General features: G+C 55.8%; 3 protein-coding genes across 8 annotated transcripts; 2 read left to right on the top strand and 1 right to left on the bottom strand.

Annotated features, from left to right (window-relative positions):
• Positions 1–643: 643 nt before the first annotated feature.
• On the top strand, positions 644–4,928 carry HRC (histidine rich calcium binding protein). Of its 2 annotated transcripts, XM_044930860.1 has the most exons (7): positions 644–1,966; positions 2,126–2,917; positions 2,993–3,063; positions 3,610–3,678; positions 3,957–4,011; positions 4,482–4,518; positions 4,692–4,928. In XM_044930860.1, exons 1-7 carry the CDS (start codon positions 850–852, stop codon positions 4,726–4,728), a joined length of 2,178 nt encoding a protein of 725 aa, XP_044786795.1. In that variant the 5' UTR covers positions 644–849; the 3' UTR covers positions 4,729–4,928. The 2 variants fall into 2 exon arrangements, with proteins under 2 accessions (XP_044786795.1, XP_006044673.2); XM_006044611.3 differs by having other exon boundaries at positions 644–2,917.
• PPFIA3 (PTPRF interacting protein alpha 3) lies at positions 4,929–26,771 on the bottom strand. Of its 5 annotated transcripts, none has more exons than XM_025269481.3 (30): positions 26,475–26,771; positions 21,521–21,775; positions 21,163–21,264; positions 20,623–20,787; positions 20,191–20,265; positions 19,678–19,752; positions 19,145–19,366; positions 17,989–18,135; positions 17,766–17,900; positions 17,139–17,222; positions 16,883–17,014; positions 16,386–16,448; positions 16,172–16,251; positions 15,748–15,892; positions 15,008–15,201; positions 13,614–13,836; positions 12,375–12,538; positions 12,129–12,256; positions 11,373–11,466; positions 10,944–11,025; positions 10,041–10,241; positions 9,317–9,379; positions 9,123–9,149; positions 7,868–8,043; positions 7,356–7,453; positions 6,981–7,156; positions 6,825–6,893; positions 6,421–6,592; positions 5,793–5,864; positions 4,929–5,721 (listed from the first exon to the last, which is right to left on the bottom strand). In XM_025269481.3, the coding sequence occupies exons 2-29, from the start codon at positions 21,758–21,760 to the stop codon at positions 5,806–5,808; spliced, it is 3,591 nt and encodes a 1,196-aa protein (XP_025125266.1). In that variant the 5' UTR covers positions 21,761–21,775; positions 26,475–26,771; the 3' UTR covers positions 4,929–5,721; positions 5,793–5,805. The 5 variants fall into 5 exon arrangements, with proteins under 5 accessions (XP_025125266.1, XP_025125267.1, XP_025125268.1 ...); XM_025269482.3 differs by having other exon boundaries at positions 4,929–5,660; XM_025269483.3 differs by having other exon boundaries at positions 4,929–5,864; positions 15,008–15,195; positions 26,475–26,770.
• A 220-nt stretch (positions 26,772–26,991) lies between these two features.
• Positions 26,992–27,629, top strand: C18H19orf73 (chromosome 18 C19orf73 homolog). Its single transcript, XM_025268288.2, is given in 2 exon segments — positions 26,992–27,268; positions 27,270–27,629. Coding segments are annotated over 2 exon segments (450 nt in total). The 5' UTR covers positions 26,992–27,037; the 3' UTR covers positions 27,489–27,629.
• The last annotated feature ends 21 nt before the right edge of the window (positions 27,630–27,650 follow it).

Here is a 27,650-nt window from a genome sequence, read left to right as displayed (position 1 = left end):
GTGGGTAGGCAGACGGGCAGGGCCGCGTGTCCCCTGCCAGCTCTCTGACAGGGACAGCTGTGGCCGCCTGGGTAACCTGAGCCCCCCGCCCCCCTGTGCCACATTTATAGCCCTGGCCTGGCCCCATCCCCTGCCCCCAGATCTGAGTCCCAGGGACAGGAGGTCACGGGTATGTGTGCTGCAGCAGAATGCCTCTCACCCTTCGCCAGGGCCTCCATTCTGGCATCCACCATCTCAGCAGAGCAGCCCATTCTGGCCAGAAACTCCCGGGAATCTAACCCTCCAGTCCTTCCTTGGCAGGGGTCTCTCCCTTCACATACATCCCTCCTGCTCCCCTCCCCCGGGGTCCAGGCTCCCCGACACTGGCCAACTAAAAATCTAGCCATTGTCTTGGCAGCTGCCAAGCCTGAATGCGTTGGCAGCCCAAAGTCAGAGGCCCTCGACTCCTCTCTCCTGGCCAAAGAGAGACCCCTTCATCCACCCCCTTCCCAGCTGAGAGGAGGAGGTGCAGGAGGGGAGGGGCAGGAGCGGACTGACCCAGAATAACTCAGGGCCCAGAGTAAATTTAGCCACAGAAAGGGGAGGGGAGAGACCCTATTGGCTGGGAAGTGGGAGGGAGGGCCTGCGAGGGGGGTCAGGGGACTCTGAAGACAGCCTCAGAGGGGTGTCCAGAGGCTGACTGTGAGGGCCAGAGGGCAGAGACGGGGAGGGACACAGCAAAGGAACGACATACGGAGCCAGAAAGGGAAGGAGCAGCCCCAAAGGGACAAGGAGCCCAACATCCATCCTTGCAGCCACAGCCACAGTGGGAGCCAGCCCTGGGAGCAGCTCCGCTGCCCGTCTGTCCCCATGGGCCTCTGCGGGCCATGGCTGCACACTTCTGTCCTCTGGGCCGCAGTGGCCAGCCTGCTCCTCCCCCCCGCCATGACCCAGCAGCTGAGAGGGGCTGGACCCGGCCCCAGCAACTGGGACGACCATGCAGGAGCTTCGGGGCCCTCAGAGGACGTGTCGGGCAAGTCTGACCACCACGGAAGCCATGGAGATGAGAATGGGGATGTTTCCACAGACAATGGGCACCATTTCTGGGGCCACGGAGACCACGGAGAAGAGGATGAAGATGTCTCCAGAGAATCTCAAGGCCATAGGTACCAAGGCCACGAGGTGGGAGATGATAACATCTCTGACGAGGAGGAGTACCCCAAGCATGCTCAGCAGGCCCATGGACACAGACGCCACGGAAATGAAGACGCAGATGATTCAGCTGAGCGCGGGGACCTCTTCCCCAGCCACGGGAGCCAGAGCCATCAAGACGAGGAGGAGGAGGAAGTTGTGTCCAGTGAGCATCACCAACATCACGTCATCAGGCAGGCCCACCGAGGCCACAGAGAAGAGGAAGATGAAGACGAGGAAGAGGAGAATGTCTCCACTGGGTATGGACAGCAGGTCCACAGATGGCAGGACCGTGGGGAGCAGAAGGACGAAAACGGCTCAGAGGAACACGACCACGGCCATGGCCCCAGCCACAGACACGGGGGCCACAAAGATGATGATGATGGCGGTGATGCTGTCTCCACCAAGCACAGACATCAAGTCCACAGGCACCAAGATCATGGGGAGGAGGAGGAGGAGGAGGAAGAGGAGGCTGTCTCAGAGGAACATCCCCACCATCACAGCCCCAGCCACAGACACCGGGGCCACGAAGAAGAAGATGATCATGAAGATGATATTGTCTCCACTGAGCACAGACATCAAGTCCACAGGCACCGAGACCATGGGGAGGAGGAGGATGAAGATGACTCAGAGGAACATCCCCACCATCACAGCCCCAGCCACAGACACCAGGGCCACGAAGAAGAAGAAGATGATGATGAAGATGACAATGATATTGTCTCAACTGAGCACAGACATCAAGTCCACAGGCACCGAGATCATGGGGAGGAGGAGGATGAAGATGACTCAGAGGAACATCCCCACCATCACAGCCCCAGCCACAGACACCAGGGCCACGAAGAAGAAGAAGATGATGATGAAGATGATGATGATATTGTCTCCACTGAGCACAGACATCAAGTCCACAGGCACCGAGATCATGGGGAGGAGGAGGATGAAGATGACTCAGAGGAACATCACCACCATCATGGTGGCAACAAGGAAGACGAGGATGAGGATCTGTCCACGGAACACTGGCACCAGGCCCCCAGACATACCCACCATGGCCTTGGAGATGAGGAGGAGGAGGAAGAAGAAGAGGAGATCACAGTCAAGTTCAGCCACCATGTTGCAAGCCCCCAACCCCAAGGCCACAAGAGCGCTAAGGAGGAGGACTTCCCAGAAGATTATAAAAAAGCAGTCCCTGGCCATGACCACCATGGAGTCCCCAAGGAGGAAGATGAGGACATCTCTGCCAGGCTTGGCCACCAGGCTCCCAGCCACAGGCTGCAAGACCACAGAGATGAGGGGACTGGCCACAGAGGGTCCATCAAGGAAGAGATGAGCCCCCGGTCCCCAGAACATATCGGGGTGAAGGATAGAAGCCACTTAAGGGAGAGTGATTCTGAGGAGGACGAGGAAGAGAAGGAAGAGGATCACAGCTCCCATGAAGAAGCCAACGAAGGTTCAGAAGAGGGAGGAGAAGACACCCACCATGGCAGCCTGGATGACCAGGAGGATGAGGAAGATGAGGAGGAAGGGCATGGCCTCAGCTTGAGCCAGGAGGAGGAGGAAGAGGAGAAGGAGGAAAAGAGAGGAGAGAGAGCTAAGGTTTGGGTCCCACTGAACCAAGACCACCAGGAGGAAGACAAAGAGGAGGTGGGGCTCGAAGAAGATGAACTCCCCTTCACCATCATCCCCAACCCGCTGACCCGGAAGGAGGTGTCTGGAGGTGCCTCCAGTGAGGAGGAGAGTGGCGAGGACATGGGTAAGTGATCTGACTGGTTGGGGGTGGGGAGGAGCGGAGTCAGCCTGGGTCATTGCTGCCCTCTTGTCCCCGCAGGTCAGCAGGATGCCCAGGAGTATGGGAACTACCAGCCAGGGTCCCTGTGTGGCTACTGCTCCTTCTGCAATGTATGTCTGCAACCCAGATCCACCCACCGAGCTGTTTCTAGACTTTGTACCAGGGCTCTGGTGTGCCTTGGGAGGGTCGTGAGCAAAGGAGAATCAGCGACAGTTCTGAGTGAACAAAGACACTTCTGGGGCTACCTGGGGGGCAGACTGGAGGCCAGGAGGCTGGGGAGGAGCCTGGGACAATGGTCCAAGAGTGGGAGGGTGAGGCCTGAGCTGCACTTGCAGACCCGAGGACAGGGAGGAGGGTGCAAGGCAGAGCCAGGGTGGCGGGGGTGGGGGTGGGTGGGGGGACAGGACTGGAGACGGAGAGCAGGGAGGGAGGAGGTGAAGAGAGTACCCGAATGTCCAGCCCACAGTAACAAGGTGATGTCGCGGAACCTTGCAATAGGGAAATGAGAGGGTGGAAAGCAGGTTGGGGGAAGATAACTGAGCTCAGTGTTGGAGGTGAGGAGGCTGAGAAGTTGGGGAAACGTCCAGCCGGCAGGGTGGAGAACTGGTGGATGGCTCCCAAACATTTCCGTCTAACCTGGCTCCTCTGGTCCCCAGCGATGCACTGAATGTGAGAACTGTCACTGTGACGAAGAGAACATGGGAGAGCATTGCGACCAATGCCAGGTAAGACTTCTCCCAGACCCAAGGATCCCCCAGGCTCAGGATGGCCCGGGACCAGCTGAGCACCCCCAGGCCCAAATCCTGGCGTCTGCCCTCAAACCGACCTAACCCCTTACTCTTGATGTAGCCTGGACTCCAAACCCTATCCTACCTCTGACCTTAACCTCCACCTAGCTAGTCTCAGCAGCTAGTCTCCTGCCCTCGTACTGCCCGCGCCCCATCCTGACCCCGCCCCCCTGACCACCTCCTGCTTCTCTCTCTCTCCGTGTCCTCGCCCCCAGCACTGTCAGTTCTGCTACCTCTGCCCGCTGGTCTGCGAAACTCTCTGCTCCCCGGGTGAGCATGGGCGGGGCCCAGGAGGAACCCGGGTGAAGGGCGGGGCCTAATGGCAGCGGAGCCAACCCGAGGAGGGGACCGGAAGGCTGTTGGGCGTGGCTATGTGGGGAGGCGTGGCCCAGGCTGGGCATCTTTGACAGGAATGGGAGGAGCACTGAGGGGTGGGGCCCGCACAGAGGGAAGGTTGGGGATAGATGCCAAAACTAAAGGGGTTAGGATTGCCTAGAGGATTGAGGGGCTAGCCGAGAACCGAGAGAGTGGGGCCAAAGCAAGAATGGGGCTCCTGAAGAATGAGAACACCCAGAGCCGAGGGGAAGGAGTGGGCCCTTCAAAGGTGTCCCGGAAGAAGGAATTCATTTGGGAGAAGGAACCCAGAAAGGGGGGTGGAGCTAGTCCTGATCGTGGACTGAGTGAAAAGTGACCCCCAAATTCACCCGTGGTGTACCCCTCAAGCCTCTTCTCTCCCACAGGAAGCTACGTCGACTATTTCTCCTCGTCCCTGTACCAGTAAGTATGTGGAAGGGAAAGTTTGAGGGCTCCTTTAGAAAGGTGCTGTCCCGCTATGAATTACTGGACAACCCTGGGATTCTATTTCCCCCTTGGTGAAATGGGCAGCCCTAAGCGCCCTGGGGTGAGCTAGGGACACTTCGACTGTCCAATCTCTGCGTCCTTCTCTCCAGAGCCCTGGCAGACATGCTGGAAACTCCGGAACCCTGACCCAGCCTCGTGGCTGCGGCGCAGACATACCTCCCTGGCCCTCCAACCCCTTTCCACAAGCCATATTTATTTCTCTGAATAAACGTGCTCCCCGAGACCTCACTGTCAGGCGTGGGGTCGTGGATTTGAGGGAGAAGGGGCCTGAACTCCTCGAGGTGTTTGATTACTAGGTCCTGATAAATAAATCAGTCAACACGGGAGCTTTTTGAAACAGTTCTCTTTACCCGTGATCACTGAGTGACGCCTGGGGCAGGGAGGCCGACCAAGAGTCGGGGGCGAGGGCTCCCCCACCGTCCTTCCTCCCCCCACGCCACGTCGCCCAGTGGCATCGTGGAAAGAGGATTCTCCCATGCAAACCCCGGAGCCGGAGCGGAACGGGGAGCGCAGTTCTGCACCCCGTACCCCCTGGGCACGGACACGGCCACAGCACGGGGGGCGGAGGGGCCTCGGGGACACGAGACACTGGGGAGAGAGGGGGAACCCCGCCCGCAGCTGACCCCAGGCACCAGCAACGGGACGCGGCAGGGCGGGGCTGAGTGGCACAAGGGGCGAGGCTTTTAGCAGCGAGTCCCCCCTCCCCTCCTTTAGGACGAAGAAGGAAGACTTGGGCCCCGCAACTGAGAAGAAAGAGGAGGGGTCAGCCTCTCCCCGCATGCGGCCCGGGAGGGAAGCCCCGCCCCCTTCCCGCGGGGAAAGGGCACCCATATCCCATCGGAAACTGATCAATAAATTACAAAGTAGAGGATAGGGAGGCGGAAGTTTGGGGCGGGATTTCTTCCAGCCCTCTTCTTCCCCCCTCTCAGTCCAGTGCATGTGGTTTGGTCCAGGCCCAGTCCATTTGTGAGGCGGGGACCAGCATTCCCCGTTCGTCTGTACAGATGGTCCAGTCCGCGGCGCGAGCTCCCCAGTACACTCTCCCCGACGAGACCACACTGTGGGCAGGAGGGGGAACAGCCCAGCCTCTGAAAGGTCCTTCCGTCCGAGTGAGGTCACCTGCATTGACGCCAGGCGTGAAGATCCACTGTGCCGCCCCGATCCCCAAGATCGCCTAGTACGGTCCTCACCTGGAAGCCTACACTAGCAGGAATAGGTCCGGACAGAAACGCCATCTGCCCGGGAACTCCCAGAAGTCTGGCCTGGAGGGAGAATGAGCATTGGTTCAGCAAAGCGCAAGCGCAAGCGCACACACACACACACACACACACACACACACACCTGCCCAGTTACTCCACACACACACACACACACACACACACACACACACCTGCCCAGTTACTCCACACACACACACACACACACACACACACACACACACACACACACACACACACACACCTGCCCAGTTACTCCTCCACCCAAGCGTCCTCCCTTGGATTCTCCCTCCCGAGAAGCCAAGGACTGCCTGACTCCCTCCAAGCCAGTTTCCATTCCTTTCTCAAAGCCTCAAAATGCCCCAGGTGACACTGGATGAGTTCATTTCCCACCCTGGAAAATGGGGTATGATGGGATTAATCCATTCCACACCCTGAGGAGGGAGTTGGCTTGTTGGAGCGGTCCATTTGTCGTGGGTGGGGAAAAAGGGACTAGACCATTTCAGAACTCGGGAAGGCTGCTGGAATGTGGAGATGGTCTCTCCCCCGACACCTAAGAAGGGGAAGGGAGCAGAGGCTGTCCCATTTGGTATCCGCCCACCTTCCGGCTGCAGCTTGCGGAGAGGGAGCCCCGGCGAGCCCAGAGCCCCTGCTGCGGCCGAACGAAAGTTGGGGGGCAACATCTCAGCTGAGTCGGGGGTTACGCCTCGGAGGTCCTTCTCTCGGAACATCTTCCGCCAGGATGGGGAGCGGCTGAAGGACTTGGCACTGTCCTAGGTATAGGGGTGCAGCCAGCTGGTGAGGGACTAGGGCCGCGTTCCGACTCCGCTCCTCCTTTTGACCCCACCCCTCTCCGGCTCCCTTCGCTCATTTAGCCCCACCCCTTCCCTGGCACCGCCTCCAACCGCGACTCCTTGGCCAAGTCAAGCCCCACCCCTTTAGCTGCGAGTCTAGAGGGGCGGCTTGGAGTGTGGAGTCCCCTACGCTTGCTGCTGCTGCGCCCACCTCATCCAGCCGCCTGTCTGTGCCCAAGGAAATGAGGTTGCTGAATTCCTTTTCCAAGAGCTGCCGGGCCTGCAGAGGAGAGGTGGGAGAGAGGCTGCAGCGTGCAGTCTGCAAGATGGGGATGCCCAGTGTGCCCCGGGCCCTGCGGCAGCTCACCTGTGCATTTTGCGTGGGGATCTGCAGAAGCAAGGCCAGGTCGGAGTAGTCGAAGGTCTCGTCCAGGGCGAGCAGTGCCCCGTGCACCCCGCTCTCCGTGAGGTTCGTGGCGAATTCCTTCAGGCCCAGCCCGGACACCCAACCCATGACCCGCTCATTGGACCACACCATCACGTCTGGGGATGGAAGGGACCCTCAGCTGCACCCTTTCTGGGGCCTGGCCCTTCATTTATCCTATATCTCCAACCCCATTTCCTCTTCCTGTCTCCACCCCGTCTCCCCTGGCCTCCCTCCCCTTCCCTATTTATGCTTCCTCCAACCCTGTCCCAAAGCCCTCCACATGGCTCCCAGCTGGACTCATACTTTTCTACTCACCTCGGATCTGGGTCTGACTCTCTTCCCGCCTCCGCTCCAAGTCCTTCCTGTCATAGTTGAGCCGTTTCAGACACATGATCCCATAATGCAGGCTCACCCTGAGTAGCAGAGATAGCGGAGTCACAGAAGAGCCCCACAACCCCAGTGACTGTTTTCCCTGTTGCTTGTGGTTTTCTGGGAGAGGCTGGGGAATTGCTCCACTGGATCTGTTCTATTGATTGCTGACCTTCTCAGGAGCAGGGATATTTTTTAAAAAGCAGTTCCTGTTAGCCAACCTGTAAGGGGTATGGGGTCAGCTAGCCAAGCTGTCTCAGGACTTGGACTATTCCTATTGGACCATCTTAATGGGTGGAAGGGGCACAGGAGTCTGGATTTCCTAACAATCCAGGCTAAAGGACCAAAGATAGTCCAAGATGAATTAATTCCTACATCACTGGTCCTATTTGCCAAAGACTCTCTAGAAGTGGGGGCCTCCCCCACTTCGACTGTCGCCACTGGCCAGGCAACCTCACCTATGAAAGCTGTCCACCATCTTGAGCTGGCCCCGGAGTTCCTTCTTGTTAAGATGATCTAACATTCGGGCATCCACCAGCGACTCCATGAAGTAGCTGCGGTACTGGGGCAGCCCCAAGCTGGGCAGCCAGTCGTTCCCCACCCATTCGTGGTTCATGTCGCCATATGCCAGGATCTGGGCCATGGGCAGGTGGGGGAGCAGTCAGGCCTTCTGACCCCTTCCCATGTGTGTATGAAAGGGTACAGTCCAACCCTCTCTCTCCCAAACCCAAGGTTGTTCTTTCTCTATCCCATAGCAGGACAATGGCCAGTCTCTGCTCAGGACAACGGGCAATCCAAAACTGTTTCCTTCTCCTTCATAATGACAACACAGACCCTTGTCTACTCAAAGCATCATTATCACTTGCAAACTTGCTGAAATTGCAGAATCTCAGACCCTAGGCTACTGAATCGAAATCCTCATTCTCACAAGAGCCTCAGGTGATCTGAACAGTACATTTAAGTACTAGTCTAGCATCGTCCCAACTCAAAACAATTGATCAGTCCAATATCACTACTCCTACAAGTCCGCACAACAGATTCTTCCAGCGTAGCTCCCTCCCCAACAAAGGATAACGGATTCATCTACCACTCTTGCGCTGTCCGAAAAATACTAGCCCGATGCTACATCTGGCCCAGGACAATATTCTGGATCCACCCCCAAGTCCTTCACTCCTCCCAGCATGAGCAAACAATCCATACCTTGGGCTGTTGGAAACAAAGACCTAACATAGCTCCTGTACCTCAGGTGAGTTCATACCTCTCGCCCTCTTGAGAATAAAATGTACCTCCTTCTACTCAACTTCTTCTCAGCCTGATGTACCCTGCCCACCCGTAACCCCGCCCCAAATGCTTTCCCTTTTGCCCCAGTACAGGGGAACAGCCCCACTTCCCTCTGCCGTAGGGCAAAGAGCCGCTCAGCGTTTCCCTCTAGTTACAGCGATGAAACAGCCCCTGGAGCCCGGGCAACCAACCATAGTGGGATGACCCGTGCACCACTGGCAATGGAACAGTCGGGCTTCTACACCGACCCCACCAAGTCACAGTGACAGCCCAGAGCAGAGCTCCGTGCAGCGGCCCCCCCCCCCCCCCCGCCGCGGTGAGGATGGAATGCTCCGGCGAGGGGCGGGGTGGGGCGGGGCTCGGAGAAGGAGGGGCGTCCATGCAGCGTGCACAGCCTGTTCATGCGCCCACGACCCGCCCCGCGCCCCATACCTGCTCCCAGCTGATCTCCTTGGTCTCCTGACCAGTTAGTGGGAAGAGGGGAGAGAAGGGGTGGGTTAAGGGGCAGGCGGAGGAGGGCGGGGAGGACGAACGGACGGACAGACAGCCACAGACTCACCCGCCACCCGGCCCCTGCCCAGGGAAAGTTAGTGCCACCCCCAAGGCCACGGGCAGGGGGCACTCACAGGCTTGGTCGTCGCGGTAAGGGACTCCATCTCCTCATGTGTCATCCACACGTTTCCTGTGGACTGAGGGGTGAGAAGTGTTATGGAGGTTGGGAAAGAGCTTCTGGACAGGGGAGGGGAAGAGAGTCGTGCTCCTGGAGGAGCCGAATTAGGCATGGGAACACATAATTTTCTGTATGGAACAAAATGATAAAATGTTAGAAGGCAGTAAATGCCATGGGGTAAAAAAAAAAAAAAATAGGTGTTCGTGTATGATGGAGCCGGGGACTAGTTTAGCTGTTGAGTTAGGGAGGCCTCTTGGAGGTGGTGACATTTGAACTGAGACCTCAGGGATGAGTAGGAGCCAGCCTTGGAGGTAAAAAAGAGGGAGGGGTGCTCCAAGAAAAGGGAGCAGCAAATGTCAAGGAGCAGAGTAGAAAAGGAACTGGGAAAGGGGCCCCTTATCATGGGACTTGTAGAGAACCATATGAATTTGGGTTTTTCTCCGGGATAGGATCCTTCTGCTGCGGTGTGTAAGACAGACTGAGGGTTGGAAGTAGAGGGGAGGCAGGGAGACCTGAAGGGTGTCCCACCCTCAGAGATAATCCAGTGAGAGACTGTGCGGAGCAGGGTATATCTGACAAGACAGAGCTAGAATGAGCGGACTCAGGATTGGCTACTCTGAGGACAGTACTCTGAGGATTGGCTACTCCAGCAGGGGCTGGGATTGGCCCTGGACACTCACGGTGCGAGAGGAGGCAGGAGCAGAGGGTGAGGTGAGTGAGACCATCTCCTGGATGGCAAGGCGCAGCTTGAGCCGGTGCAGTGGGTTGCTGATGCCGATCTCGCGCTGGATCTCCGTGTCTGACAAGTTGGCCATGATGGCACCACTCTTGACATTGGCCCGGCAGGCGGCCACATACCACGCAGGCATGCCTACCCACAGCTGGACCAGAGGGAGAAAGTGAGGAAGGGGTGGAAATGAGACAGAGAGACAGAGATATATCACAGGAGAAATGGGAGAAGGACAGAAAGAAAGGGGGAGAGGGAGACAGAGAGGTGGGGAAAGGCAAGTGGGGGAGAAACAGAAAGACATGAGAAAATTGGCAGTGAGGCAAAGACATCAAAAGTTAGAGGGAGACACAAAGAGACGAAGGACAGTCAGAGAAGGGTGAGCCCAGAGTCAGAAGGGAGAGAGAGATGGGGAGAGACAGAGATGAGAGGCAGAGAGGCGGAGAGAAAGCAGCAAAGCACATTGAGAGAGAGACACGGGAAGAAGTACATGGAATGACAAAAACAGAGAGATGAGGAGAGGCAGAAAAATAGAGAAAAAGAATCCCAGAGACAGAGGCATGGGAAGACACAGAGAGAGAGACAATAGAGAAAGAGAATCCCAGAGACAGAGGCATGGGAAGACACAGAGAGAGAGACAATAGGGGCAAGATGGGCATGGTGAGGGGCGAGGGGAGAAGGAAAAAAAAGCAACAGGAAGGTCCACAAGAAACCTACCCCTCCCAGGACCTCACCCCCCAGCTCCCTTCCCCGACACCTCTGGGCCAGGAGGATGGCACAGGGTCAGCCAGCCCTGACCATGGGATTCTCAGAGGGATTGGGGATGAAGAGTCAGGACATTTCTGGACCCCAGTACCTCTAGCCAGGAGACCACAGTGGGCCCATCCCAGGCAGCAAAAGGCAGGCCCTGACGGCAGGCCTCTTCCAGAAGTTCATGCCTGAAGAGAGAGGGCCATGGCAGGAGGTCTCAGGGGTAGATACACCTAGCCCTCTCAGATAGCTCCCTTCACCAACTGCTCCCCCGCCCCATCCACAAAAACAACTTTTATGAATGTAGAAAACGTGGCAGAAGGTAAAAAAACACAAATACCGGTGGTTCTTTATAATCCCCCTCCCCCAACACACATGTACACACACACCAAACAAATGAGAGGACGGGGAAAACCCCAACCCTCTAGGAGTTCCCAAATTTCCAAGCAAGCTCAGGATCTTGGACGCCCCCTCCTAGAATTTTCTTACTTATGACCAACCCTCCCCCGCACACACACCACACACCCACACTCACTTCCTCTTGTTCCTCCGGTCCTTATCTCCTGGGCCCGTCAGCTTGGCTAGCCCCAGAGGGTCAGTGGCCAGTGTCTCGTCTGAGGGTGTTCCAGCTGGAGGCAGGGAGGGGCCAAAATTTGGAGAGTCTCAGAGGGGAGGCAGAATCTTTGATGCTGGGGGGTTGAGAAGGATGCCAGGAAAGCAGAGGCCCAGAGGGATTAGTAAATGAGGCCACACAGAGGGAGTGATAAAACCACACAGGAAGCAATGCCACCTCCTAGGCAAAGAATTGGAGAAACCCCCCAAATAGAGCTGATGCACTGGGCTGGCCTTGGTAAGGTGGCAGTGGTATGCTGCTAAATTCTTAACAACTGGCTCCCTGGGGACGAAGAGGTATTTCCTGATTGGTAGTATTTGCCAGTTTCCATGGTTAAATAATCCCACCAATTTCAGGCTACCAAATGTGATGTCAAAGCAGCTCATAAAATTCCTGAAAATTTGACTAACTTGGATCTCACAAGTCAGACAAGCAAGCTCCTCTCTATTAAAAAAACAAAACAAAAAAACAGGTAAATGAAATAAATTCATTTGTCCAACCATCACTCAGGCAGGCCTCAGAGTACCCTTCTTGCCCCTTCTCCTCTCGACTTCTGCCAAGGTTCCAGTGCTCAAAATGCATTGCCAAATGATTGTGGACAGGACTGTATGTCAAGTGAATATGTAAAGGAGGAGGAAGGAAGGAATAAAGAAAGGGAGAGGAAATCAGGGGACTCACCCAGAGAAGAGCTGTCCCGACCTGGTGGTCCCATTCTCCCCTTCTCCTTCTTGCCAAAGAGACGGCCTATGGATGACTTGATGCTCTTCTTCTTGGGAGCTTTGTGCAGGGAATCTGGGGTGCCCTCACTGGGTGAGCAGGACAGAGTGAAGGTAGATCCCATATGGTAGGTTCCAAGTCTTTGTCCACTCCCATCTCCTCCTCCCAAGCAAGTCCCTCCCTGTCTCATCCCTTATTCTTACTGACCTTCCCCGTGATGGCCCTCCATCCTCCAGGGATCCCGCCTGCAGTGCCAAGGCTTGTGTCATTCTCTCAAGGCGGGCAGAGCGAGGAGTGGGAGGTGGGGTGTCTCCTGGGATTGCTGGCCCCTCCCCTCGGGGAGCCACAGCTTCCTCCTTAGGGACATGATTCTGTAGACAGGCAGAGTTGCTACTGAGTCAGAGGGATCATGCTAGGGGCTCCTCATTAGTAGGGAGGTATACCAGGTGTCTAGGATACCCCTGATTTGGACTATCACTTCTAAAGATAGGCTAGATTAAGTGGGAGTGAACTGCAGAAATATAAAGGCAATAACTTCAGTCCCTCTGGAGCTTGATGAGCTCATATTTCTACTATCTTAGCTTCTGGTGTCAGGAGTGGGATCTGCTCAGTTTCAAGGAAATCTAATGACTTACAAGTTCTGAAAATAGGAAAGCTGAGTTTAAGGCAATAAAACAGGGTTATAGCTCTTGTGCCTGCCTCTAAGGTCAATTCTGAGGCCATTATGATAGTTCTCAAATGTACATTTAGTCACAGAATATATATATTCTGTATCCAGTGGTTAAGTGGTTAAGACTTGGTGCTCTCACTGCTGGAGCCCAGGGTCTGATCCCTGGTTGGAGAACTAAAATCCAGCAAGCTGCATGACATGGCCAAAAAATTAAAAATAAAAATCCTATGTAGAAATTTAATGCATAAAATAGGTAAAAGTAGATCAGATCTGACTAAAGTACAAGTTAGGGTTCAGGAATCTAGTGACTCAGCCTCCCCTTTGCCCCCCTTTTTTAAATTTTAAAAATTATTTATTTTTAGCTGCACTGGGTCTTCATTGCTATGCATATGCTTTCTCTAGTTGCAGTGAGCACAGGCTACTCTTTAGTTGCAGTGCATGAGCCTCTCATTGCAGTGGTTTCTCTTGTTGTGGCGCATGGGCTCTAGAGCACAGGCTCAAGAGTGGTGCACAGGCTTAGCCTCCCCCCAGCATGTGAAATCTTCCTGGAGAAGGGATCGAATCTGTGTTCCCTGCACTGGCAGGCAAATTCCCAACCACTGGACCACCAGGGAAGTCCTCCTTTGCCCTCTGAGTTGAGCTTTTAGGGGAAGCTAAGGTTGCTATCATTGGTGTGATGATTATTGTTGCTGTTTGTTAGGGAGCCCTGTTTATGACCTCCCACCACCACCACCACCACCACCACCACCAAGCTGAGGAGACTTAAGAATACTCACAGCTTTGTCGGTGCCCTCACGGGCAGGGCTAGGGGGTGCCAGACGGGGTGTTGAGTGGCCAGAGCTGGGAGGGGAGGGGCTGGCGAGGGTAGAGGTGGTGAGGGAGGGGGGCAGTGAGCAGCTGCTGCGGTAGCGGCCCAGTGAGTCCAGGCCGGAGCCTGACACCCGGCTCTCCAGCTCTTCTGCCCTTTGTTCTGTTGTCTCCTTCTCCTCTTGGATTAACCTGAGGAGGGAAATGGGGAGACGAGATGAGAGGACTGAGGCAGGCAATAGGAGAGGGAGCCTGGGGGGACTTCCCTGGTGGTCCAGAAGTTAAGACTCCATGCTTCCAAGGCAGAGGATGCAGGTTTAATCCCTGGTTGGGGAACTAAGATCCCACATGCTGCACTGCACGTCCAAAAGGAGGAGTCTGGGGATCCCGATGGACCAGGAAGGCTTGGTGGAGCAAAAATAATTCTGGGGAAGGCACAATGAGGTCTTGGTGGATCCCTGATGGCCTCACAGGTTCAAAGGGAGTCAAGGGATCATGTTGGGCTCTGGAGGTCGTGGAAAGATTAGGGATGACAGGATAACCAGAGTGTGCCTCAGGATGACCCTGATGATGACCAAGTGGCTCTGGAAAATCATAAATGGATGACCATGGGCAAGAGGTCAAGTTCTAAGGAGGATAGAAAGAGCAAGCTCAAAAAAAAAAAAAAAAAAGAAAGAAAGAGCAAGCTCATAATAAGAGAAGGCTGAGATCAGGGACTCTGAAGTCAATCTGGAATCTGGGAAGGTCATAGAGACATTTGGTGAGTCAATATCTCCAGTCAGAATGAGTTGGAATGGAAGATGGTGGTCAGGTTGATATGTTTGCTGGGGCCCATGCAAAGTGTGTTATCAGAGAATTGCTAAGTAGGGCAATTGCTGGGGAATCCAAGTAGACTTTACGTGATGGGGGAGTCTTAATAAACTGAGGATTTTTGTTATATCAGGTAGAAGTTCTTGTTATCTAGAGTCGAGGTTCTTAAGGTGTTTTGGATTGGGGACCTCGTGTAGAGATTCTTAGGGTACCGGGAATCTCTGGGTAATGGTTGCTTGAAGTCATGAAAGCTGTGATATAACGGAGGACTCTTGATGGACTGGATTGTGATTTTTGGTATCTGAGGATGCAGTCTTGGGTATTTTGGGAAATTGTGAGTACTGTTTGGGGTGGGGAGGTGTATAATATGTAAATAGCACATAGGAGACTTCTGGGTATTTCCTTAGGGATTCCAGAATAGTGTTGGGCTGGGAGAACTCCTTGAGGATGATTAGGAAAGGAGTTGGGCTTAGGTATTCAGATCAGTCTCCAGAGCCAGAGGGGCTGTGGGCTTAGCTCAGGCAGGACGAGAAAGAACTGGGCCAGTGCTCACTTGATCTCTTTGTTGATGGCCTCCAGCTGCTCCTGAAGCATGATGGCCAGTGTCTGAACATCTGCCTGCCCGCTGGGGGACAGCAGCTCAGCTCCAAACATCCCCTCGGCCTCCTCTTCATCTGAGCCATCCAGCTCGCCAGGGAATGGAGGTGGCATGGACCCCGCAGGGGCAGACCTCTCCCACTCCTGTCTCTGTGTGGAGACAGAAGTATGGCAGGTGGACAGGAGCCAAAGGCAGATGCTGCGTCTTCCCTCACTGCTCCGGACCCTTCCGACCCTCCATGACCCTGCCCTCATCCGTTGACACTAACTGCCCTCACCCTGTGATCCAGTCCCCACAGTTTCCCCAGCCCACCTTTCTCTCTTGGTGGGGCCCTTTTTTGACACCCCCCCCAACACCCCCAACAACCTCCCCTGAGTCCACTGTTTCTTTTGACACAGCCCACTTCTTTTCTTCACTTAGCCCCGTCCATTCTAGGATTCTACACCTTGCACATCATCTGCCCCAAAACCCTCTTCCCAGCCCATTATTCCTCTAAAGTTCTCACCAGGCAGCAGGACATCCACGCGAGGAGACATCAAGGCAAGTGGGGATGATGAAAGAAGAGAAGACAGTGTAGGCTCAGGAAGCCTTACTTCTCCACTAGTCCCCACCCAGAGCCCTGCATACTGGGAACCACCTCCTACTGCTGCCCTCCCAGGCCCTGCTCAGTCCAGGCCCCAGAAGTGGCTGCTGACCTTAGAGGGCTCATCCTTGACCCCTGACCAGCGGCCCCTCTTGCTTGCCCGGCCACTGCCAGCCCCATAGGGGTCCAGGTGGGCACCAGAAGGTAAGGTGGGTGCCTGAGAGTAACGGAGCTCCAGGGCACTGCCAGGGAGAGATCTGTGGGCATGGAGAGGGTGGAGACCAAAGGGTCAGGAAAAGGAAATAGAGGTCAGTGGTCATGTGGAAGGGCTTGGGGTCAGAGGACTGGAAGAAGGATCTTATGTTAAAAGTCAGGAAAAAAATGGTCTGGGGCCAGAGATCATGAAGTCAGGGGTCAGAAATAAGAGGGGCCAGTGGAAGTCTCAGGAGGACAGGGAGGGGAATCGGGAGACTTGGGAAGCAGAAGGGATGTGCTTGGCCAAGGGGGCCCCATGGGCACAGGAAAGTTACTGTCACCTGGAGTAGGATGACGGTGGCCTCCCCCGAAGCTGGTCAATCTCCATCTGCATCCGCTCCATCTCAGCCAGGAGCTGCTCCTGGGGGAGGAGGTTGGAAAGGCCAGGTCAGAATCTGCCCCCTTCTGAGATCGGTCCCTCCCAGCCAGGCTGATTCCAGCCCCAGTAAAGCCTGCTCCGTTTCTCTGGCCCTCACCCCCCAGGCTCCTCCCTACCTTGTTGAGCAGCAGCTCATCCTGAAGCTTCTTCATGTTGGCAATCTCCTCGCTTAGTGAGTTCTGTAGGGGGACAGGGGTGCAGTGAGGGGCCAGAACCTGGAAGCAGCCTCCAGTGCACAGAGGCAGGCCTGAGGGGACCCCAAGGGGAATGGGTGGGCTGGAATGGTGAGCTAGAGGGCTGTGGAGTGACGATGCTGCTGAAGAGGGGGAGTCCCTCGGAGCCCAGAATTCAGCATCCTGTGTAATTTCAGCAGATTCAGAGTTTGAGGGCCCATAGGGCTATAGGCTTGGGGAAATGCCAAGAATTCAGGGTATACGTGCCCCAGAATTCAGCTCTAGGGTGTTCAGGTGAAATAGTGCTCGTCCCAGCAATAGTGCAGTCTGTCAGATTCGAATTCCAGATGCCTAGATTTGAGGAGATCTCAGATAATGGTTTGGGGAAAGGTCTGGGCCCCCAAGATTCCAGTTTATGGGAGTCCTAGATTGGGGCGCACCTTCTCCTCCAGGGCCCCCATGCGCTCCTTGAGGTGAAGCTGCAGTCGTTCGTTGGACTCGCTCAGCAGCTTGTCCACTGTCTCCGACAGCCGCTTATTGTGGTCATCGTTCATCTTCTCCCGCTGCCGGGCCTGCCCAGAGGAGAGCAGGGCACAGGTGTTGGAACCCTGAGCGCTGCCCCTGCTCCCAGCTCCCACCCACTTCAGCCCACCCTCTCATCTAAGGCTCATCCCCCAAGCCTCAAAGCCCCCTCACCCGCTGCAGCTCCTGGTTCTTCTCCTCCAACTGGGCCTCCAGCTGCCGAAGCCGCTCCTCAAAATTCCCATGACGTTCCTCAGCCTAGAAGTTGGAACCCATGGCATCTGACTGTTCCACTAGGACCCGGTCAGGCCCCAGGCCCCACCTCCTCCAAGGCTGGCTTCCAGGCCCCGCCCCTGGGGCTCTAGGCTCTTCCCCAACAAAATTCCAAACCTTGCACTTGAGTCTCAAGCCCTGCACTCTTCTATAATCTCTGTCCCCTTCTCAGTTCAGGTCCCACCCATCCTTTTAGTCCAAACTAGAAAACACCCCTGAGTCGGGAAGATCCCCCGGAGGAGGAAATGGCAATCCACTCCAGTATTCTTGCCTGGAGAATCCCATGGACAGAGGAACCTGGTGGGCGCTACAGTCCAAAGGACGACTTAGCAGAGAACACCACCTCCCACCAAACCTCTAGGCCTTTCCCCCATTCGAAGTCACGTCCCTTTCTAGATCCCAGGCCCTGACCGTCCCATCTGAATTCAGGCTGTAGGTCTTCAACCCCTCCAGCCTCTAGGCCCCGCCTCCTCTAAGCCCCACCCCTTCGCCCCAGAGACTCAAGGCCCCGCCCCAGGCCTCCCTCACTTTATTCAGAGCCGCCACGCGCTGGGCCAGCTGAGCCTCAATTTCTGGCAAGGTCTCTGCCTTCTGCAGTGTCTGCTGGAGCTTCTGCTTGGCGTCGTCCAGCCACTCGGCCAGCTGACGGCTCTTCTCTTCACTCTGGGGGACACAGACAAGGGGAAGGGAGGAGCTTGGTCATATGGGCCACAGCTTCGCCCCTACCGCCCCTTCCTGGCCGTGCCCTCACCTGTCGGTACAATGACTCCTTGCTGGCCAACTCGTTTTCCAACTTGTCGTTGGCATCGTGCAGAGAGGTGGCCTCGCGCTGGGCACTCAAGTAGCGCTTCTCTAGGGTTGTGATCCGTTCCTCCATATCCTCCCGCTGTGCCAGCGCCTGCAGAGGTGACAAAGGACCGCGTGGACTACAGCTCCCAGAAGGTCCTGTGGGTAGCCTAGGCTTAGAACCTCAATTCAGGCACCCCAGGGTACACTGGGAAATGAAGTCCCTTGCCATCTGGGGGTCAGAAAGATGGAACCACACCTGCCAAGAGCTCCTGAGAATAGCCAACATTACATTGCCTGCCCTCTGCCACCTGACAGATAAAATGGCGGTACAGCACCTCCCATAAACTTTTGGGACAGTACTGGCTTATCATACGGATGACCTAAGGCCCAGGGGATGGAAAGTCTCCACTCTTCTTCGCCCACTCAAAAGCCCAAGTCTTACATTTTTCAGCAACTTCTGGCACAACTCAGATTTAGAATCACAGAGCAAATGCCCTAGGGTCTCACAGAAAACAAAGGTCCCTTCCATCTGGGAGGCAAAATCTCCCAAGACCTCCCAGGGTAGCACAGGTTTATAAAACCAGAGAAGGTGTTCCAGGGTATCGTGGGGGATGGACTTCTGCCTGGAGGCCGGTGTGGTGAGACCACACTTCCTAATAAGCCCTCGGGCCATCCACACTTCAAATCCGAGGTAAAAGCCCCAGTGGATGATGAAAGCAAAAGTGCTCTCTCTTCTTTCTCATTCAGTGCTTTAAAGAATCCATGCCCTACATTTCTCAGCAGTCCCTGCAGCGTGGGAGTTGAGATCAAGGAGCGTCAGCCAGGATGGGGTGAAATACAGCCAATGGAGTTCAGCTAAGAGGTGGGAAAGAATTTCCCAACGGTAACATAAAAACTACGACCAGATACTGGGTGACCACCATGTATGTGCCATGTACCAACTCTCTGACAAGGGCCATAAATCCCATTTTACAGGTGAGGAAACAGGCTCAGAGAGAAGAATCCGCACACCTTGTGGACTGAATCCAGGTTCATGAGTTCTGTGACTATGGGCAGAGGGGAACAGGGAGGGTTGGGGGGAGGGACAGAGGGCAGCCCAGCAGGGGCTCCGGCCTCACCTCCTTGAGGTCGCGCTGGAGCTTGGCGTTAGCTTCCTCGGCCTTACCCAGCTCGCGGTGGGCGGTGCCCAGCTCCTCCTCCAGCTGGCTCATCTGGCGGCACAACACCGCCAAGCGCTCCCGCAGCTGGCACACCTCCGCCCGCTGCCGCTCCAGGGCCTCCTCCAGCTCCGCCGTGCGCCGGTTCGAATCCCCACCAGGACCCAGGCCATTGGCAAGAGTCTGGAATGGGGACAGTGGGGAAGGAAAGCACAGAACTCAGATCGGGTAACAGAGATAGAATGCAAAGAGAAAGCTGATGGGGGTGAGGGGGAATCAAAGATCAGTTAAGGGCCATGGAGATCACAAATTTAGCTAGCTGACCTGAATCAGAGGTCAAAGGTCAGCAAGAGTCTGAGGGATTCAGATGGACTAGGGTCTGTGAGAATCATACCAAACATTAAAGGGACCATCGCAAAGTCACGGGGCTGAGTAGGACCACAGGGATGGGGGCCAGTGAAGAGCAAGGAGAGGGAAAGACGTCCACCTCTAACCTGCCCATCCCCATCCTTGCCGGGCTCCTCTAGCCCCGACCGGCGCCTAGACAGCTGCTCTCGAAGGCTCAGAGTCTGGCAACAAGAAAGGGAGATCAGGGTGAAAGGGGTCCTAGAATCCCTGTTTTACTTCCCACTGGCTCTGGTCCTGCTGGGGCCACCCTTATTCCATAGTCTACCCTTCGGCCCTGTGTCCTCGTCTCTCCTTAGCCACCCACCAGAGAGGAAGCCACCCTTAATCTTAACCTTAGCCTCCTTGTGCCCAGACTTACCCCACCCAACCATCCCCTAGCCGCCCCCAGCCCTGGTTCTCACCCTAGTCTCACTGTCACAGAGCGGTACTCTACTCCTCTTAGTCCTGCCCAATGAATTTCACCTTAGGAACCTGGTTCTCCACAGTCCAACCCTATTGGTCCTGTGCCCTAGTCCTGTCCCCAGTAGATTCTAGGATCCATCCAATCAGCTCCACCCGGTAGTTCATTAGTCCCGCCTCCTTCTTGGCTACACCCCCACCTCCTGATTGCTCAGCTCCAGTTCTTCCTCTAGCACTGCCACCCGCTCCAGCGCCATTCGCAGCCGCTCTCGGACCTGAGGATGGGGGCAAGACCGAGTGAGATGGAGATCAGACCTGATCAAGGACAGCTGATGCAGAACACCTTGGGATGGACCTGATAGGATCACATTATCATTCCTCTATTTATAATAGGTGTGCAGCCCCAACCAGCTAGCAAGGCAGCTTCACCCACTGGTATACCCCTATCCTATTACTTTTTTCTATTATCAGGTCTCAGTCAGCAGTAGTCTGTTTCAATCAATTTTAAGACAGTCAACATTCTTCCCACTTGGGCTATTTCCAACCAATCACAGCCAGAATTTCTGCCATTCAAGACAGCCCAGCCGACCTCAGGTTTCTGTTCTATATGCAGTCTCTTCTAATTCTCATACCTTCTCATCCAGAGCCTTGTGATGCTCGAAGAGGGATTTTAGAGCCTTGAGTACTTCCACCTCGGAAGAGACCCCGCCCGGAGACTGGGCCTGGCGCTTTACCACGGTCATGCGCAGTGACCTCTCGTGCCTGGACACCAGGCATTCCAGGTGTTCTAGGAGAAGCTACAGGGATAGAGCACCGGGCCAAGGAAAAGTGTCAAGGGAAGAGAGGCAGAGTGCAGGAAGAGGATTCAGACAGGTGGGGCAGACACAGGGAAGAAGTGGAGCCAAGTAAAGAGGTGTGGAGAGACAGGTCCGGAGAAGAGAGGGATAACGGGTCGGGGGTGGGGCGGTCAGGAAGAAGTGGTACAGAAAATGAGAACGGTTATGGAGATAGGGGAGGGGACATAAAGGAAGGAGGGGACCAGAGGAGACCCGCCCAAGTTGTGGAAGCAGGAAGAAGAAAGGAAGGCAAGAGAGGGTATAAAAAGATGGGTCAGGCTGCAACACCCAAGGCCCCGCCCACCCCGCTTAAGTCCCGCCCCCAAGACGCCTCACCCGTGTATTGTTCCGCTCCGCCTTCAGCTCCGCAATTTCTTCCTCCCGTTCCAGTAGCTGCTCCCGACACAAGTTCAGCTCCTTCGTCAGAGCCGCAAACTCCTGTTCAGTGGTGAGCAGAATTGTACAATCAGATCAATCGTTTTCCCATCTCCCTCATTCCAAAGGACTGGGAGGTTAGTAAGTCCCTCCCCTCTTGGCTAAGTCCCGCCCCTTCAAGCTACCTAGGCCCCGCCCACCATAGACAAGCCCCTCCTCCTCTCAAGAGTCAGGTCCCGCCCCTTCCGGCCGCCCTGCCCCTTGCCTTCGCGAACCGAGGCCCCGCCTCCCTCAGGCCCCGCCCTGGCCCCGCCCAGACCTGGGGCAGCGCGATGCTGAGCTGGCGCTGCAAAGAGTCCTTCTCGTGGCCCAGCTCGCGCAGCCGCAACTGCGCCGTAGCAAGCCCGTCCTGCGCTTCGCGCAGCGTCTCCAGCAGGCGCTCGCGCTCGGTGAGCATCGTGACCATGAGGCGCTCCAGCTCGCCGCCAGCCTCGTCCGGGCCCAGCGCCGAGCCCCGCCGGCCATCCTCGCTGATGGTGGGCATCACCTCGCACATCATGGCGGCGGTGCTGGCCTGCGTGTACCGGGAGGGGCCAGGGAACCGAGAGCGGCTTCGTCAGAGCTCAGGCAACGAAACTGAGGCACGGTCACTGGGATACTACATAGTGAGAACTGAGGCTAGACAACCCAAGCAACTGCACAACAGAAACGGAAACCCATCCATTCTGATCATGGTGCAAGATAAACGGAAACCCAATGCTCTCAGGAAACCAGACCTGGGTGAGAGCACTTGGAGAAACTGAGGTCAGACTTCATCTGACAACGGGCAGCAAATCTAGACTCAGCCTATTGAGAGAAACCAAAGCCGAGTGACCCACTCCCTGAGAGAAAGTGGAAAGCTTGGAAGCCCCTCCCCTCCCACCCAAGGGCTTCCCAGGTGGCCCAGTGGTAAAGAATCCACCTGCCAATGCAGGAGACACGGGTTCGATCCCTGGGTGGAGAAGATCCCCTGAAGAAGGGAATGGCAGCCCACTCCAGTATTCTTGCCTGGGAAATCCACAGGGTCCCAAAGAGTCGGACATAACTGGGTGCACTAGCAGTCCCCTCCAGTCCAAATCCCGCCCCTGCAAGGGGCTCAGGCCCCGCCCATCACTGGCACTGTGGGAAAATCAGTCTACCTATTCTGGCCCTGCTGAGAATTCCCTTCAACCTCACTGTATGAATGAGAAAACTCAGGCCTAGGAGAGGAAGACTATGTCTTCAGGAGGTCACTGGTAGGTAGTCAGCTGTATAATGTCACAGGGATGGCCCTGAACTGCTATTCAGCCCAATTCCTGCCTCCTTCAACTGACCAGATATCTAGTTACAGGAGAATCTAAAGACTCTCTCCAGGCAGAGGGGAAAAAAAGATGGCATGGACCATGCTAGCCATTTCACACTACACAGGAATCCTAGATCCAGCTACTTCTTCCCTCAGGTCACAGGAATCTAGGTTCCCCTATCCCTTCTGTCTCCCAGAGAGAGGAGTCTGAGCCTCCATCCTTCTCTACCCCAGACCCAGAAGTCCGAGACCAGATCCCTCTCCTTCCAGGGCACAAGAGCCTGGGCTTTCAATCTCCAACCGTATACCCAGAAATCTCAGCCTTCAGATTTCTCTTCCCTCGGAATCCAGGCCCCCAGGCCCCAGGAGTCTGGGTGCATGAGCTGTGGGCGGGGATGAAGGGAGCTCTCCGAGACACTCCCTCTGCTCACATCAGGTCAGACAGGTCTGGCTGGCCCAGCCGAAAGCGGGAGGGACTTTCACTCTGTTCTCTCCTTTCTTTCTCTCCCTTCAGGCAGAGGAATAACCGGTTCTCAGAGTGGATAATTCCCAGCCCCACCCAATATTTGGACTATATCTACAGCCTGGGACTGGAACCTTGGACTCCAGGGAGGAGAGGTAGGGACTGAGAGCCCCAGGACCTGGGAGAGGAGACAACTAGATGCCTGTACCCTTGGGTCTTTGAAGAGGTATATCTGGGAATCTAGACATCCGAGTCCCAACACGGAGAGGTCAGATTCAAGAAAATGTTTATAAGAGAGCAAGCCAGACTTAAGGAAATTAAAAAAAAAAAATAATCAGCATGGTATCTAAAACTCAGAATCTACTCATGAGATGCAGCTAGGGATGTTTTCAGGAGGCTGCTCTAGAACTTCAGATTCCCTGAGAAGGAAGCAAAACTCAACAAGGCTAACTGTAGACTCTAGACACAGTAGAGCATGCAGAAAGGATATATGCTTCCACATTTACAATGTGCTTGGGGTAAGAGCCTCACATGGGGCCAAATAGAGGGGCATATTCTGGAACCCAGGTCTAGAACCGTGAACGAGCCAAGAGCAATCCAATAACTTAAAAGAGTGTCTGGCTCACCCCCAGAAGCCCAAACATAGAGGGGAGGGAGATGATATCTAAGGACAGACCTAACACAATGCTTAACAAACCTAAGTCAGAAGACAAACAAGAACTCAGAACCTACCAGGGATGAAAATATAACACAGAATATAACAGACGTCACATTCTTGGTTTCTTCACATGTCTAGATAATGTTAGAACTCAGAGGGCAGAATATTTGCTCTAGAATTCAGAACATTACCTGGAGCAAAGAAAAAAAACCTAGAAAATAGCAAGGAGTTTGCCTGGAACTTAGAATTGCCTGGGGGAGAATGCTGAAGGAGGCATTCTGGCAATTGAGAATTTACTGGCATAAGGACTGAGCTGGCAAAGGAGGTGGGGGTGGGGGTGATGTGTTCTAGAAATGAGGACATTTCTAGGCTGAAGACTCCAGAACAAGAGAGGGCCTAGAGCATGTTTAGAATGCTGAAGTGGCAGATGGAAGAAGCCCACAATCCACCAGGGGACAAGTTCTGAGCCAAGGTCACACTGAGGGAAAAGATAGAGAAGATGGGGATGGATGGGCTTAGAATACAGAACCTGAAGAAGGAAGGTGCAGTGTAATCCTGGGGACTTAAGACTGTAGAACTGGATGGTATATAAAATAGGGAGGTTCAGGGACTTCCCTGGTGGTCCAGTGGTCAAGACTCTACCCTTTCACTGCAGGGGGTGTAGGTTCAATCCCTGGTTGGGGACCTAAGATCCTGCATACCTCACAGCAAAGCCCAAAAATAAATAAAATGCAGTACGGAAGCATATCCTAGAACTGATAATGTGGTTTGGAGAAAAGCTAGAGCCCATAAATGGAACACATACACACATTCTAGCACTGAGAATGCCCCTGGGAAAACAACAGAATCTAGAACAATGCCAAGGATTGGCTAGAACCTAGAACACACCCAAAATGAAATTTTAAAAGAAAATAAGCAAAGACTGGCTTCTTAAAAATTGGAATATGTCAGGAATTACTTGGCGGTCCAGTGGTTAGGACTAGGCACTTTCACTGGTGGGGCCTGGGTTGGATCCCTGGTCAGGGAACTAAGATCTGTGGGGGAGGAAGGAACATATCTAAGGAGAGGAAAGTGGGCTTGGGAGCACTAACTAGAAATTTGAATTTACCTGGGGAACATCATGACTCGAATTTAGCATCTAACCTAGAATTTAGAACATACCTTGGGTGAAAAAGGAACAGAGATGTTCACTGGGAGTATTTTAGGATTTAGAAAGAATTCCACGAAGCACTGCCAGGGTGCCTGCTTAGTTGGAAATATGGAAGACAGTTCTAGATCACGAAATGAACCTAGGTCACAGAGCACATCTGGAGGAAGGGATGTATGCTCGGCTTATCAATCTGAGAATGTACTTGAAGGATAGGGCATCATGATATGAAAAAATCATGATGGGGTGCTGGAAACATCTCAAGAACCTGGGTCTCAGGGGAAAATATTGGAAACCCCAGGAAGCCCAAAATCTGAGCTGATATGGGGATGAGGCAGGGGTTTTTCAAGGCCACCAGAACTGATGGGCAATAGTGAGGCTGTAGGGACTTGGGTCCCTAAGAGTAACAGCTGAGCAGCTAGATACTTTGGAGGTCAGAGGTGGGGAACTGGACTCCTGAATCTTTGTGGAGGCAAAAGACAGGAGATGGAAGTTTGGAGCCTGAGTCCTTGTTGGAATGGAGGGCAGGGGTAGATGGCTTTGATGAGCAGTACAGAAGGTGGGGTCTGAACTCCTGGGTCGCTGAGGGGAGACAGGATCAGGGACAGGGCATTTAGGTCTTCAAGGGGGAGGACGGGCAGAAGCCAGCGAATTGCATTAAGAATTGCATTCTGAGCCCCTGAAAAGGAGGAATCATGCGCCTGAATCCCTAAGGGGGCAGATGCTGGGGTGCCAGGATGCTGGGTATATTTATTGGAGGGGAACAGGGCTTTGAACTGGGTCTCTAAAGGGGGCAAAGGCTGGGAAACTGGATTCCTTCCTGGAGTGGTGAAGGCTACCAGCTGGGTCCTCTAGCCAGAGGAAGTGAGGACTGACAGGGCTTCCAGAGCCGGGTAGGATCTGGATCCCCGGATGCCAAGATCCCTAAGGTGGACCAGGCAAGAACATTCAGAAGCCCCGACTCCTCAAGTAGCAGCTGGGGTCACCACAACTGGGGTGCTGAGGATGGGGCTGAGAGCCTGGCCAGAGGAATCCTGAGGCCCGGGCGCCCAGGTCAGGGAGGGCCTGGGTATTCCCGGGTCAAAGGCGCGGCGAGGGGGATCCCCGCGCAGCCGGCGCCCCCTCCCCGGCGGCGGCAGCAGGAGATGGGGGAGGCAAGGCTGCCGAGAATGGTGACCATGGACAGCTCCAGAGCGGGCCTGTGTCCAGGGCGGCCGCTGAGCCGGCCTGGACTGAGGGACTCGGCCGGCTGTACAAGCCGGAGGACCGGAGATGGGCTGACTGGGTCCCCGAATGGGGGACTATGCGGACGCGACCGGGGGAGGGGGGCGGCTCTAGCTGGGGGAGTCTGACACAGCCTTGGCCGGTGTCGATCTCCCAGGACTGGGCCGAGGAGGAGGATCTTGGTCCAGAGGGGGTTCCCGGGGCTGACCTGGGAAATTAAGGCTCCTGGGCCCTGGAGGAGGCTCAAGGCGGCAGTACGCCTGGGATCCTAGGGTTCGGTTGGGGACTCTGAGAGCCGGGAGGGACACGCCTGAGTCTCTGGGGTCGGGCTGTGAAATCTGGGCTGTGAGGTCCTCGGGGAAGGAGAAGAGAATCCAGGTTCTCGGGGAGGCGGGGGAAGCTCGGCGAGAGGTCCCCCGGGTGGGCGCTGCCAAGCGGGCCGGGCTGGGCTCTTACCTACCTGGTCCGCGGCGGCTGCGGGCGGAGCTGGGCTGCAGGAGGGACGTGGGGGTGGGGTGGGGGGACCGGGCGGGGCCCCTGGCGGCGGCCGGGGCCCGGATCTGTAGCTCTGGAGCCCTGTCTCCGCGGCTCGCGCGGGCTCCGCGTCTCTTGCTCCGGCTTGGGCGCTGGGGACCCCCTCCCCTTCACCGTCTAACAGCCCTTTACCCCTTAAAATAGCCCCCTGCCCCTGTCACCGTTCAGCCTCCCCCCGCGAGGCCGCAGCCGCCAGATCTAGGGGTGCTCACCAGCGCCCCCCAAATCCCACCTTCCCCCGCCAAAAAATTCCTCCTCCCTCCTCCCCCCCGCAACCAGCCCTGGGGCGGTCGTGGCCCCTTTAACAGGAGACTGACAGACGGCGCCGAGTAGCCAATGGGAGGCGGTGTCGGCGCCGGCCGGCTGTTAAGCCCCGCCCCCGCGCTGCCTGGGAGGGGTCGCGCGGGCGGAGACCGGGAGGCGGGGCTAAGGCGGGTCGGCCAATAGGCATGCGGCGTGAGGCGGCTGGGGCGGGAGGCGGAGCCCGGCATGGGGATGATGTCACCTGGAGCGAGTGGCGCGCGGCGTGGAACGCCAGTCGCGACCCCGGATTCCGGCGGTGGCGCGCGCCTGCCCTCGCGCCGCACGGGACAGGAGGGTTGGGCGGGCAGCGAGGTGGGAGTAAAAGATGGCTTTGAAGATGGGGGCGGCTCCCGGAGACACGCGCTCGGGTTATAAGGTGGGGTGAATGCCTGGTCGGCGAGTGCACCTTACTCTGCACCCCCTGAGCCCGCCTCGGGAACTGCACGTGGCACCCCCACCTCCCGCGCAGACTATTGCGCGGCCGGCAGGGCTCCCCCGGCGGACTAAGCTAATGGTTCGCTCCGCCCCGCCCACACAGAGGCCGCCCACTGACTCTGGCGCGTTTCAGGACTCCTCTGTCAGACCAGCTACAGAGAAAGGGGGCTTGGCTTCCGCCCTCAAAATCTCGGAAGGGTAGGGGGGAGTTGTCTTCAGCTCTGATCCCGCGCTCAGACCCAGACCGGGTCCCAGCCTCCATCCTGGACTTATCGCCGGGAAGCCGGCCAGCCTCTGTCTTCGGACCTGGCAAAAAGTCTCAAGCTCCGCTCTCAGACCCTGAAAAGGGTCTGGTCTCGACCTC

This window comes from Bubalus bubalis, chromosome 18, assembly GCF_019923935.1.
Source record: "Bubalus bubalis isolate 160015118507 breed Murrah chromosome 18, NDDB_SH_1, whole genome shotgun sequence".
Lineage (NCBI taxonomy): Eukaryota > Metazoa > Chordata > Mammalia > Artiodactyla > Bovidae > Bubalus > Bubalus bubalis.
This window is presented reverse-complemented; position numbering and strand designations above follow the sequence as displayed.